We start from the raw sequence: 11,935 nt of genomic DNA on the forward strand, positions 1-11,935 counted from the left end.
CAACTCACCAGACCCCCTCTCTCTTTGCGGTAGGCTTCAGGCCTACCCGGCGCCTAGGCCCTAGGCCCGGGCACGCCACCAGGCCTCGGGCCTATAACTCATGCAACCCCGGGCCTGTTACTAGACCTCGGTCCTTCCCTGCAGTCGGCCTACTCCCGTAGGCCTGGGGCCTACTCCCCAGCCAGCCCCAGGCCCCATCCCAGGCCTCGGGCCTACCCCTCAGCCAGCCCCAGGCTCCTTCCCAGGCCTCTAGCCTACCCCTCAGCCAGCCCCAGGCCCCATCCCAGGCCTCTGGCCTACCCCTCAGCCAGCCCCAGGCCCCATCCCAGGCCTCTGGCCTACCCCTCAGCCAGCCCCAGGCCCCATCCCAGGCCTCGGGCCTACCCCTCAGCCAGCCCCAGGCCCCATCCCAGGCCTTGGGCCTACTCCTCAGCCAGCCCCAGGCCCCATCCCATGCCCGGGCCTACCCCTCAGCCAGCCCCAGGCCCCATCCCATGCCCGGGCCTACCCCTCAGCCAGCCCCAGGCCCAACCCCCCCGGCTCAGCCAACACTGCAGCTCTGGATCCCTGGGCAGCTCCCCTTCCCTCCTCCCCTCCTATTGCCCGAGTCCTCTCTGCATACCCTTGATGCGGTAGAGACCTCTATGCCCACGGTGCACCACAGACACAGGAGCCACAGATCCTCGTACTACAAGCAGCAACGCCACTCCCAGAGGCCATACCGCAGGCGGGCTGCCGATACTGGCTCTGAGCTCCTCTCACCAGACCGCAGCTGCCATCATCATCACGGAGGACGCCGCTGACACTACAACAGCCCATCGTCACCGGGTTCCAGTGGCCGCGAGGCGGCGCACTCACACACCCGCACCCGTCACCGAGACTACCGACAACGCCGCAGAGACTCCCCTCACCGCCTGACCAAGCGCTCCAGGCGGACATCAGAGCATCCAACAACTCACCAGGAATCCGAAACTCATCTACAGCCACCGCAGCCCCAGAGGTCATCCCGTCATGGCAGCCAAGGCTCTCAAGCTCCACTTCGCAGCTCAGTCATCATCAAGAAACCACCTCAACGCATCACTTCAGCTTCAGAACATCACCAACCATCTGAACAAAGCACAGTCTTCTCATCAGGACAAGTCAGCTCCACCAGCGAAGACTTCATCCGGTGAGTTCAGTGGCCTCCCCTCGTGGTCGGCCATTACCTCCTCACACAAGAGCACAGAGGTCATCACACAAGAACAGAGGTCATCACGCCTATTATCTCATCACACAAGAAGACAGAGGTCATCACACAAGAACAGAGGTCATCACGTCCATTAGATCACTGATCACACAATTAGAAGGCAGTCAGGATACACCTGTGGGCGTAGGGAATTTGGCTAACGCAGGACAGGGTAACACATTTAGGGACTGCCAGTGCTCGGGGCTGCGCGATCCTCCTTCCAGGAGCCGGGTCCGTCCCGGCTGTAACACACTGAGCATGCGCAGCATCTCATCTGTATTACATTGTGGGAGGTGTAGAATAGCTTGAACAAGCGATCAGTGGATCGCTTGATCAAGCTTACCTGTAAAAGTAATAAAAAAAAAAAAAAAAATAACAATTTTTAATAAAAAGAATTAAGTGAATAAAGTTTAAGTCCGGAAACCAAAATTGACAATTTTCTTTCACCCATACATTCGGGAGTTAATAAAGTCTCATCCCCATACATTCAAGAGTTAATAAAATACCATCAATAAGCTAATGACCCACTAACATGAAGCACGGAAGTTATAGCTCAGTTGGTTGAGACGTTGTGTCATTATTGTTTATGGACACTGCGGGTTCTAGGTTCAAATCCCAGTTTGAATAATTTTTATTTAGTAAAGTGCATCGCATGTCGCAATAAATAAGCCCTTATATGTCCAAATTGCCAAAAATAAAAATTAAATAAATAAATGACATTAAAGTTGTATAGCCAATAAAAAGTACAGTGCATAATCCGCTGTGAATGGCACAACTTCCCCTTCGATGCCCTGGCGTGTGCCCATACAGCAGTCACCACCACATATGGGGGATTGTTATACGCGGGAGAGATTGGGGATCAAATTTTGTGGAGCGTTTTGAAATTTTATCCACTGAGAATTTGTACAATTTTGAAAGACACATTAATTTAGCCAAAAATATGTACTTTCACAATGTATCCGATTTTTGTTTAACCCCTGTAAAACATTTAAGGATTAACAAACGTCATAAAAGTTGTTTCACATACACTGAGGGGTGTAGTTTCTATAATGGGATAATTTATGGGATTTTACTTTTATTTAGGCCGCTCAAAGTGACTTGAAACCAGAGCAGGTCCCTCAGGTTTTTTATCCTACAAAAATAAGAGCATGCATAAAAAAAAAAAAAACCACAGAGAAATAAAATAAACATTCGGTGAATGTTAGTTATTACGTTTTTTGCGGTGATGGCTGTGTATGGTAAAAGTAGAACATTTTGAAGTTTGAAAATCGAGAATTTTTCCAAATTTTCACCAAATATCTGATTTTCTCATAAATAAGTGCAAAACATAACACCAAAATTTTTCAACTAACATGAAGTACAAAGTGTCACGAGAAAAATATTTTAAAATCTGTTATAACCACTTATAGTGACACAGGGCAGATTTGGAAAAATGGCCCGTGTCAGGGAGATGAAAAGTGGCTTCGGCGTTAAGGGGTTAATGTCAGTGTACGATAATCCTGGGCAGCACAAAAGACACTTCTCACCCCATCCACTGCATCAGGTTAGCCACCAGCCCACCGCAATGTTGGTTAAATGCGGCAGTTTAATTTCGTTCAATCCAGTATTAGCACTGGAGAAGGTCGGGAATGAGGTTTCCCCGGGACGGCCGGTCCCTTATAGAACCGCCAGGCTTAGTTCCCAAAAGGAGCCCGGAACGTTCAGTCTAATCTTCCACCTGTCTTTTCCCAAAGGTCCCTCGGTTAATGACGCTATATAGGAGGTTGTGGCGGTTACGTACGTCTCCTTTAACAGGGCGGTCGACTTAGTGCAGAGAAAGATGGAAGTGTCCAAAACTTTCCATAACTAGCTGTGAGCTTCTGCGGTTTCGGTCCCTGGTTTTGGGTAAATGCAGCAACTTAGTCGGTAAAGGATAATCCTGGGTTGCGTAAAAAGGCACATCTCACCCCGGATAACTAGTCTCTTGAAGGAAGTCTTGTGGGTTTTGCAGGTATATCTTCGAGTAGGTAATGGGTCAGGCATCCTATTCACAACTGCTTTACAGAGAGCAAGGAAAGTCCCGATTATCAAAAATACATGGTGTCCCTGGGTGGAGTGGTGTATAGGCATGAGAATCTGCAGGGGATAACCACCATCTCTTATTATGAGAATTTGCAGGGGATACCCGCCATCTCTTATTATGAGAATCTGCAGGGGATAACCGCCATCTCTTATTATGCGACGGGGTCCATCTCAATTCCATTGAGGTGAATATTTTCGAATATTTTCCTTCTCGGCCTGCAGGAGCAGGCTGAGAAGGCCATGGCCTTGGTCCGTGTGGGGGGTCGCAGCCGGTGGTAGGAGGGAGGAGGCTGCTCCGTGGCGGAAGTTACACAGGCCCTAAGGCGCTGGAAGATGCCCACATGCCGGCTGCAGGGACGCAGCCGCCATTTCGGGCGAAGTTGGTTCAAGATTTTGAAGATGCCAAGCGGGCCTAGCAAGTTGGGAAATGTTTTAATTTATAACGTTATTTAATAATTTATCTTAGTTGTTAATAAACGCTGTGGCCTTCCCACATTACCCAAACATTTAGTTTCCCGGTCTGTTGATGGGTGGTTAGTCTAGGTACACGGTCAAGTACCAGATGGTTGGGTGGTTAGTCTAGGTACACGGTCAAGTACCAGGCGGTTGGGTGGTTAGTCTAGGTACACGGTCAAGTACCAGACGGTTGGGTGGTTAGTCTAGGTACACGGTCAAGTACCAGACGGTTGGGTGGTTAGTCTAGGTACACGGTCAAGTACCAAACGGTTGGATGGTTTATCAAAGTACAAGGTCAAGTACCAAACGGTTGGATGGTTTATCAAAGTACAAGGTCAAGTACCAAACGGTTGGATGGTTTATCAAAGTACAAGGTCAAGTACCAGACGGTTGGATGGTTGATCAAGGTACAAGGTCAAGTACCAGACGGTTGGATGGTTGATCAAGGTACAAGGTCAAGTACCAAACGGTTGGATGGTTTATTAAGGTACAGGGGCAAGTACCAAATTTAAGGTTTGGGTTTGTTAATCCCTACAGTCCCCACTGTGCCTGGATAGTGGGTATTGCTGTTTGTGTCCTACCTGCTCCTCTAGTTTTTTGCAGTGTCGGTGCCGGTATAGTGGGTTGTGTCATTTTTGTTTTTCATTTATATGGCAAAGCCAGAGCACAATGAGGGAGATTTATCATAAGTCTCTGAGAGCAGAACTGTTCTAGTTGCCCATGGAAACCAATCAGAGTCCGGCTTTCATTTTCCCACAGCTGTTTATAAAATTAAAGCTGAGCTCTGATTGGTTTCCAAGGGCAACTAGAACAGTTTTACCTCAGAAACTTGATGATAAATCAGTGTTACCGGCCAACAAAATGGCCGTCTTCACATCTTTAAACAGGAAACAGTCTTTATTGCTCATAGCAACCAATCAAAATGCATCTTTCATTTTTGCAGAGCTGTGTACATAATGAAACCTGCGCTCTCATTGGTTACAATGAGCTGTTCTTCTTTTTAAACACTTCTATACATCGTTTAGCCATTTTTCTTTTATGTAACTTCATTTCTCTGCATTTTTCCCCTCAGCTTCTCGACGAAAATGAATGTCTAAAGCAGGAACTGGCCAAAACCAAGATGGCTCTCGCTGAAGCCCACATGGAAAGGGACAGCTTACTGCATCAAATCAAGAGGCTCACACTGGACAAATAGCGCTGGCTCCCGGATTTTGTACTGGACTACAGCCCATTGGAGACGCTTGGTAGCATCTCTGACTTGCGACTAGATGATCTCCCCTTTTTTGGCATTGGAGGGGTTTAAAATGAAGTACAAAGGATCATTGTTTCCCACGACCATCTTTACAATGCAATCATACTGCTCCATTGTCTTAAAGGGGATGTCCAGGTTTAGAAAGAAGGATCTGTTTTTTTTTTTTTTTCCCAGAAACAGCGCCACACTTAGTTGAAGGCTGCGACTGGTATTGCAGCTCATTCACATTGAAAATAGCTGTAATACCCGACACAACCCATGTCCAAGAGTGGCGCTGCTGGACAAACCCAATGTATTCTGTGTCTATTAGGTTATTAAAGGTGAAGCTCTGACATTTTTTTTTTTCAAAGTATTAAAAAAAAGAAGGGGGGGGGTTTGGAAAATTGTTTAATTATTTAAGGAAAGTGTAACATCAAGTAATGTAATTATCTTTAGGCCGAATTGGTTTTAATATTGTTTCAGAATTATTTTTAATTTTTTATTTGCACTATCAATAAATAATTTGATGCAGCTGCATTGACTTTTTTTTGTTGTTTTTATTAGGTTTACTTTAAGGGACACTCCACTGGAGACTGATAAACAGTAATACACTCCAAGCTAGCCAAGATTGTTTTGTCTGTAGTGATGTGCTGAAGCATCATGGGATTGATAGCAAAAAGAGTGATGGGACCCCCAGGGATCATGCACACAGTCTCTCTCTAGTGACTGCAGGTATCCGACATGCTATAGCTAGTGATGGCTGCGGGTAGTGAGCATGCTATAGCTCCCTCTAGTGGTGGCTGCATATAGCCAACATTATATAGCTCATTTTAATGCCAGATGCTAGTAACTAGTGTGTGTGTGCACTGTAGCTTCCTCTAGTGATGGCTGCGGGTAGTGAGCATGCTATAGATTTCACTAGTGGTGGCTGCAGGTATTGAGCATGTTATAGCTCCCTCTAGTGGTAGCTGCAGGTAATGAGCATGCTTTAGCTCCCTCTAGTGTTAGCTTCAGGTAGAGAGCATGCTATAGCTCCCTCTAGTTGTAGCTGCAGTTAGTCAGCATGCTACAGCTTCCTCTAGTGGTGGCTGAAGGTAGAGAGCATGCTACAGCTCCCTCTAGTGGTAGCTGCAGGCAGTGAGCATGCTACAGCTCCCTCTAGTGGTAGCTGCAGACAGCTGCAGGTAGCCAGCTATAGTGCCCACTATTGGGGGCTACAGGTAGTGAGCATGTTATGGTTCCCTCTAGTGGTGACTGCAGGTAGTGCACGTTATCGCTCTCCCTAGTGGTGGCTACAGGTAGTGAGCATATTATATATCATATTATATCTAGTGGTGGCCTCAGGTAGTGTGCTTGCTTTAGCTCCCTCTAGTGGTGGCTGCAGGTAGTGTGCATGCTTTGCCTCCCTCTGGTGGTAGCTACAGGTAGTGTGCATGCTTTAGCTCCCTCTAGTGGTGGCTGCAGGCAGTGAGCATGCTTTAGCTCTCTCTAGTGGTGACTGCAGGTAGTGTATAGCTTCCTCTAGGGGTGGCTGCAGGCAGTGAGCATGCTTTAGCTCCCTCTAGTGATGGCTGCAGGGAGTGTGCATACTTTAGCTCCCTCTAGTGGTGGCTGCAGGTAGTGTGCATGCTTTGGCTCCCTCTAGTGGTCGCTGAAGGTAGTGTGCTTGCTTTGGCTCCCTCTAGTGGTAGCTGCAGGTAGTGCGCATGCTTTGGCTCCCTCTAGGGGTGGCTGCAGGTAGTGTGCATACTTTAGCTCCCTCTAGTGGTGGCTGCAGGTAGTGTGCATACTTTAGCTCCCTCTAGTGGTGGCTGCAGGTAGTGTGCATGCTTTGGCTCCCTCTAGTGGTGGCTGCAGGTAGTGTGCATGCTTTGGCTCCCTCTAGGGGTGGCTGCAGGTAGTGTGCATACTTTAGCTCCCTCTAGTGGTGGCTGCAGGTAGTGTGCATACTTTAGCTCCCTCTAGTGGTGGCTGCAGGTAGTGTGCATGCTTTGGCTCCCTCTAGGGGTGGCTGCAGGTAGTGAGCATACTTTAGCTCCCTCTAGTGGTGGCTGCAGGTAGTGTGCATACTTTAGCTCCCTCTAGTGGTGGCTGCAGGTAGTGTGCATGCTTTGGCTCCCTCTAGGGGTGGCTGCAGGTAGTGAGCATACTTTAGCTCCCTCTAGTGGTGGCTGTGTTGTTGTAGAGAATTATTTTACCGCTATATCTGACAGAGAATTTGGAACCTGTTTATATCACAATGGCTCTGCAGGGCAGACATTCACCTTACGGTCTTGTAGGAGATCCTGGGTGTTGCTGGACTTGCTGCCCCTGTCTGGTTGGAGGGGGGGGGGGTGTCCAGGACATAACCAGCCTAGATTTATTCCTGGGGGATTATTCATTTTAGCATATTCTGCTGCTGTTACTTGTTTATGTGCAGCAATAAATAGTAATCCTGTTCTTTGTATGGATCAGCATGGCTGCCAGCACCTCCGCACACAAGTATTTTACACAAAATTAGTGGGGACCAATGAAGGGGTTATAAATAACCTGACCCCGGACCTCCTATGGCTCCGGATAATAGACCCTCCGCCTTTCCCTTTTACTTGCAGTTTAATTTGTTTTGTTCTTGGACTTGGAAAATTCTCTCACGGAATAATTTGTGGTGAAGCTGCTGACTGTACATGAAAGCCCATGGGGGTCACAATGGCGTATTCTAGGATAAAGCTATTATTACAAAATCCTGGAAAAACCTCGCTGTACACGGACCGTTCCATTTCACTCTGAATTACGGAAATATCGCCACAGAGCTCGGGGCGCGATGGCCATGACTTTCCGGATCGAAAAAGAGGGACTCAATTGTAAAGCCCCTAATCCTCATGTCCCCACACCGTATAATAACACTTCCAACACATTATGTAACCACCCTGAAGGCCACACCTTCTGTATAATGACTCCTCCTCCTGTAATCCACCCCCCACTTTGGCTCCCAAAATTATAATCCACACCCAGTATTGTGCCCCCTTCCCCCATTGTTGTAACTGAAGTTAAGCTCTTCCCCGATTTGAGCCCACTATGCACCCCCCTATTACAACCACTTCAACATCCCCCCATTTCCTGAGGTGTTCCCATTCTTCTGTTTGAGTGCTGTTTCTTCCGTAAGTGCTTAGGCTAAGGGGCGTAATTTAAGGGGGTGCATATGGTGCAGTTGCAACTGGGCCCAAGAGGGTTAAGGGGCCCATATGGTGTACCTTTCCAATAAGAGAAGACTACTGTAGCACTATAAAATATACATTATAAATGGGGGCCTGGCACACATTTTGCACTCTGACCCGGCAGCTTCAAGTCACGCCAATGCTGAGGATCCTGTGTCTACTGCAACCAATCACTGGACTCAACGGTCTCATGAGTATGAGTGGAGCACCCCTAGCGATCAGGAGATGGAGCGTGTGTCCTGTTACTGTATTCAGTTCTATGCAAGTGTCGGAAATTGCTGAGTACAGCGCCCCAGTTTCTTCGCCATTCCCATTCACTCAGAGTGTTGGTGATAGAAGTGCGCTGTGTGCAGTGTGCTGTTTCCACTGATCCCATAAAATTAAAGTAAAACTACCATCAAAATCCATAATGATAAACCAGGGACATTACTCATAGATCCAGGCACCGTGACTGTGGTAATCTTATTAAATGTGTTATCCATGGCCTCCTTCCTTCTAAAATCAACTTTTAAAATAATGAGCCACAAGGGCTCTGGGTGGAGCTCTGGCTTCGCAGGCTGTTACACTGTCTCCCCCTTCCAACTGTGTTCTGAAGCTTCCTCTGCTGCAGTGAGGTCACATCAGGCAGAGGGAGGGGGAAGTGCTGACAGAGCAGAGGGGGAGACAGTTTAACAGCCTGTGAATTTACAGCATGGGGGGGGGGGCTCTGGTAACACCCCCAGGAACCCTTCAGTTTCTTTAGAATAATTTTAAAAGTTGATTTTAGAAGGAAGGAGGCCATCGATAACAAATATAAGAAGATTACCACAGTCACTGTGCCTAGATCTATGAGTAAGAACAGGACGCTCTTTCTACAGTCTGCTAGGGGGTCCTGTTCTCTTGATCCGATGGGGTCCCAGCAGTCAGACCCCATTAATAAGCTTGTTTTTCCTCTATATTGAGGATAGGGTATATCTTGGTTCCACCATATTAAGGCCTTTTTGAAAAATCGTAATCCTTTCCTCTGAGATGGCGTGAATGGAGCGGAGGTAAGTGCTGCTCCCCTCATGGACTCCTATGAGAGTTCCAAAAATAGGCGAGCCGGAGGCTATTTTTGGAACACCCATAGAAGTAGATGAAGAGACCCGTCCATGTGCGGCCAGAGCGACGCTATAGTAAAGAGAACACACAAAATCCCTTTAAAGGCAACCTGACACCAAATTTTAACCCAAATTTTGACCACAATCCCTCTCAGGTAGGGGATGGAATGTCCTTTCTAGAATCTTAGGTAAATGTATGCAAATGAGCAGAGAAAAGTCACTTTTCGCCTCAGACTTTTCAAAGCTGAAGGAGAAATATCACTTCAGATGCCGGGAGCTCTATAGCACCAAGAGACTTGTGTCATATTCATGATGAGAATCTCATCTTTCAATTCGCACCAGGATCTGTGGCCCAGATCTGCGGTGCTGCCGCTCATGGAATTGTTAATAGATGACATTTTCATCTTTAATACGACGCCAAATGCATGGTTCTAGGTGCTATGGAGCTCAAAATAGGGGCGTCTGATGTGACACTCCCTCTGCTGCCTCTAAAAGTGACTCACCTAAGGCAAAAATGACTCTTCTCATGTCATTTGCATATGACTTTTGATGAGATTTTTTTTTAATAGGTAAAACGGTGATATTTAACATATTTGTCTACACACAGTTGTAAGTGCTCTAGGGGAGGGCCAGATTTGTCTACAGACAGTTGTAAGTGCTCTAGGGGAGGGCCAGATTTGTCTACAGACAGTTGTAAGTGCTCTGGGGGTGGAACAGATTTGTCTACAGACAGTTGTAAGTGCTCTGGGGGTGGGACAGATTTGTCTACAGACAGTTGTAAGTGCTCTGGGGGTGGGACAGATTTGTCTATAGACAGTGATAAGTGCTTTGTGGGTGGGCCAGATTTGTCTACAGACAATAGTAGGTGCTCGCTTGACAGATTTGTCTATAGACAGTAAGTGCTCTGGGGGTGGGACAGATTTGTCTACAGACAGTAGTAAGTGCTTTGGGTATGGGCCAGATTTGTCTATAGACAGTGGTAAGTACTCAGGGGGTGGGACATATTTGTCTACAGACAATAAGTGCTCTGGGGGTGGGACAAATTTGTCTACAGACAGTAGTAAGTGCTTTGGGGGTAGGACAGATTTGTCTACAACAGTAGTAAGTTCTCTGGGGTGGGACCGATTTGTCTACAGACAGTTGTAAGTGCTCTGGGGGTGGGACAGATGTCTACAGACAGTAGTAAGTGCTCTGGGGTTGGGCCAGATTTGTCTACAGAAAGTAGTAAGTGCTCTGGGGGTGGGACAGATTTGTCTATAGACAAGTAGTAAGTGCTCTGGGGGTGGGACAGATTTGTCTACAGGAAGTAGCAAGTGCTCTGGGGGCTGAACAGATTTGTCTATAGACAGTACGAAGTGCTCTGGGGGTGGGACAGATTTGGTTACTGAGAGTGTTCTCCATCCATGCTTTTTATAGACAAATTCAAAATAACTGGGCCCGCCCACAGTGCACTTGAAAGCTAATTTACATATCCATAAAAAAAGATTATTATCTCTGCATCGCCTCATTGGTTTGCGTTGTCATTGAGTATCCTCCCTAATCCAGCGCTCGGATCTCAATGTGAAACGTAGACTTGTCTGCCGCCGCTTATTTATTTTTTTAACTTTTCAGGTTTTTTAAAATATAGATTTATTTTTAAATCTACGTTGTCTCACAAGACACCGGATTCCCAGCAGCCTCCGACGTGTGTCTGCACCAAGCGAATTCCTGCAAACCCGTGAAGGTCACTGTAAATTATACGGTCCGGGGCGAGGTGCATAAAACCGCGTTTTATCTCCACCGTATATTTTCCTTTATTGTTCCAAATGGCAAATTTGCGGCGTCTTCTCTGATCTCCCGGGAAATAACATCTATGGGAGGAAGGAGATGTATTAGGTAAACAGATAAAGGAACTCCATTCTATTTTGCCGTCTTATCACAATAAACCACAGTGCGGATTTACGTGAATAGTGGACGCTCAGATCGGTTACTATGCAAATTAGATTTAAAGGGATTCTCCATCGAATTCTAAATTCTAAAATAATCTCTGGCCAATAAGATGATTCCAATATGTCCCCCTGCTAGAACCTCAGTGATCAGCTGTGATCTGTAAAGAAATCCACAGATAAGTGTTACGTTTCCCTGCAGTGCCACCTCTGGGGATATCGGGTATTACACAATGTCCATTCAAATGAATGGGCTGTCTGTGTAGTGCAGGACAGGATGGGTCCTCCAATGTAAGAGACACGAAAATAGTGCCAGAAGGTAGAATCTATGGGATTTTTCGCATTTTTCGCTTTCATTTGGCAATCATCACGAAATCAGAAGTAGCAGACATGAGCACAGTTCAGAGAAATAGGGGGGACATTTATCAAGGTGGGACATGGCGTAGATTTACGCGCTTCATGCCCTCCCCGTTAGATACACGAAAAGGCCTAAGCCTCATGATGTATCCGGCAGCGCAGGAGGGGCATGAATTTCATCATATTCCGGCACATGGGCACAGGTGTGTGATAAATCTCCCCCAAAGCCTGAATGGTTTGATCCAAAATTTAATGGTTGGCAATAGTGAGTGTGAGCCTCTATGGTTACTGCAATATTATCAAACAAGAAAGCAAGAAGATCTCATATGCATATGAGCTGAGTAGAGTCACTTTTTGCATGAGATGAGTCATTTTTTGAGTCAATGAACATTTATTGAGACATACTC

The 11,935-nt window shown here is 46.8% G+C and overlaps 1 protein-coding gene across 1 annotated transcript in view; it reads left to right on the forward strand.

The window, feature by feature from the left end:
- Positions 1-5,504, forward strand: part of BLTP3B (bridge-like lipid transfer protein family member 3B) — a 65,946-nt gene extending 60,442 nt beyond the window's left edge. The window contains exon 21 of the mRNA XM_072145459.1: positions 4,815-5,504. Coding sequence (XP_072001560.1) covers positions 4,815-4,937 — 123 coding nt within the window. The 3' untranslated portion in view covers positions 4,938-5,504. The remainder of the gene's footprint in view (positions 1-4,814) is intronic.
- Positions 5,505-11,935: the final 6,431 nt, after the last annotated feature.

This window comes from Engystomops pustulosus, chromosome 4, assembly GCF_040894005.1.
Source record: "Engystomops pustulosus chromosome 4, aEngPut4.maternal, whole genome shotgun sequence".
NCBI lineage: Eukaryota > Metazoa > Chordata > Amphibia > Anura > Leptodactylidae > Engystomops > Engystomops pustulosus.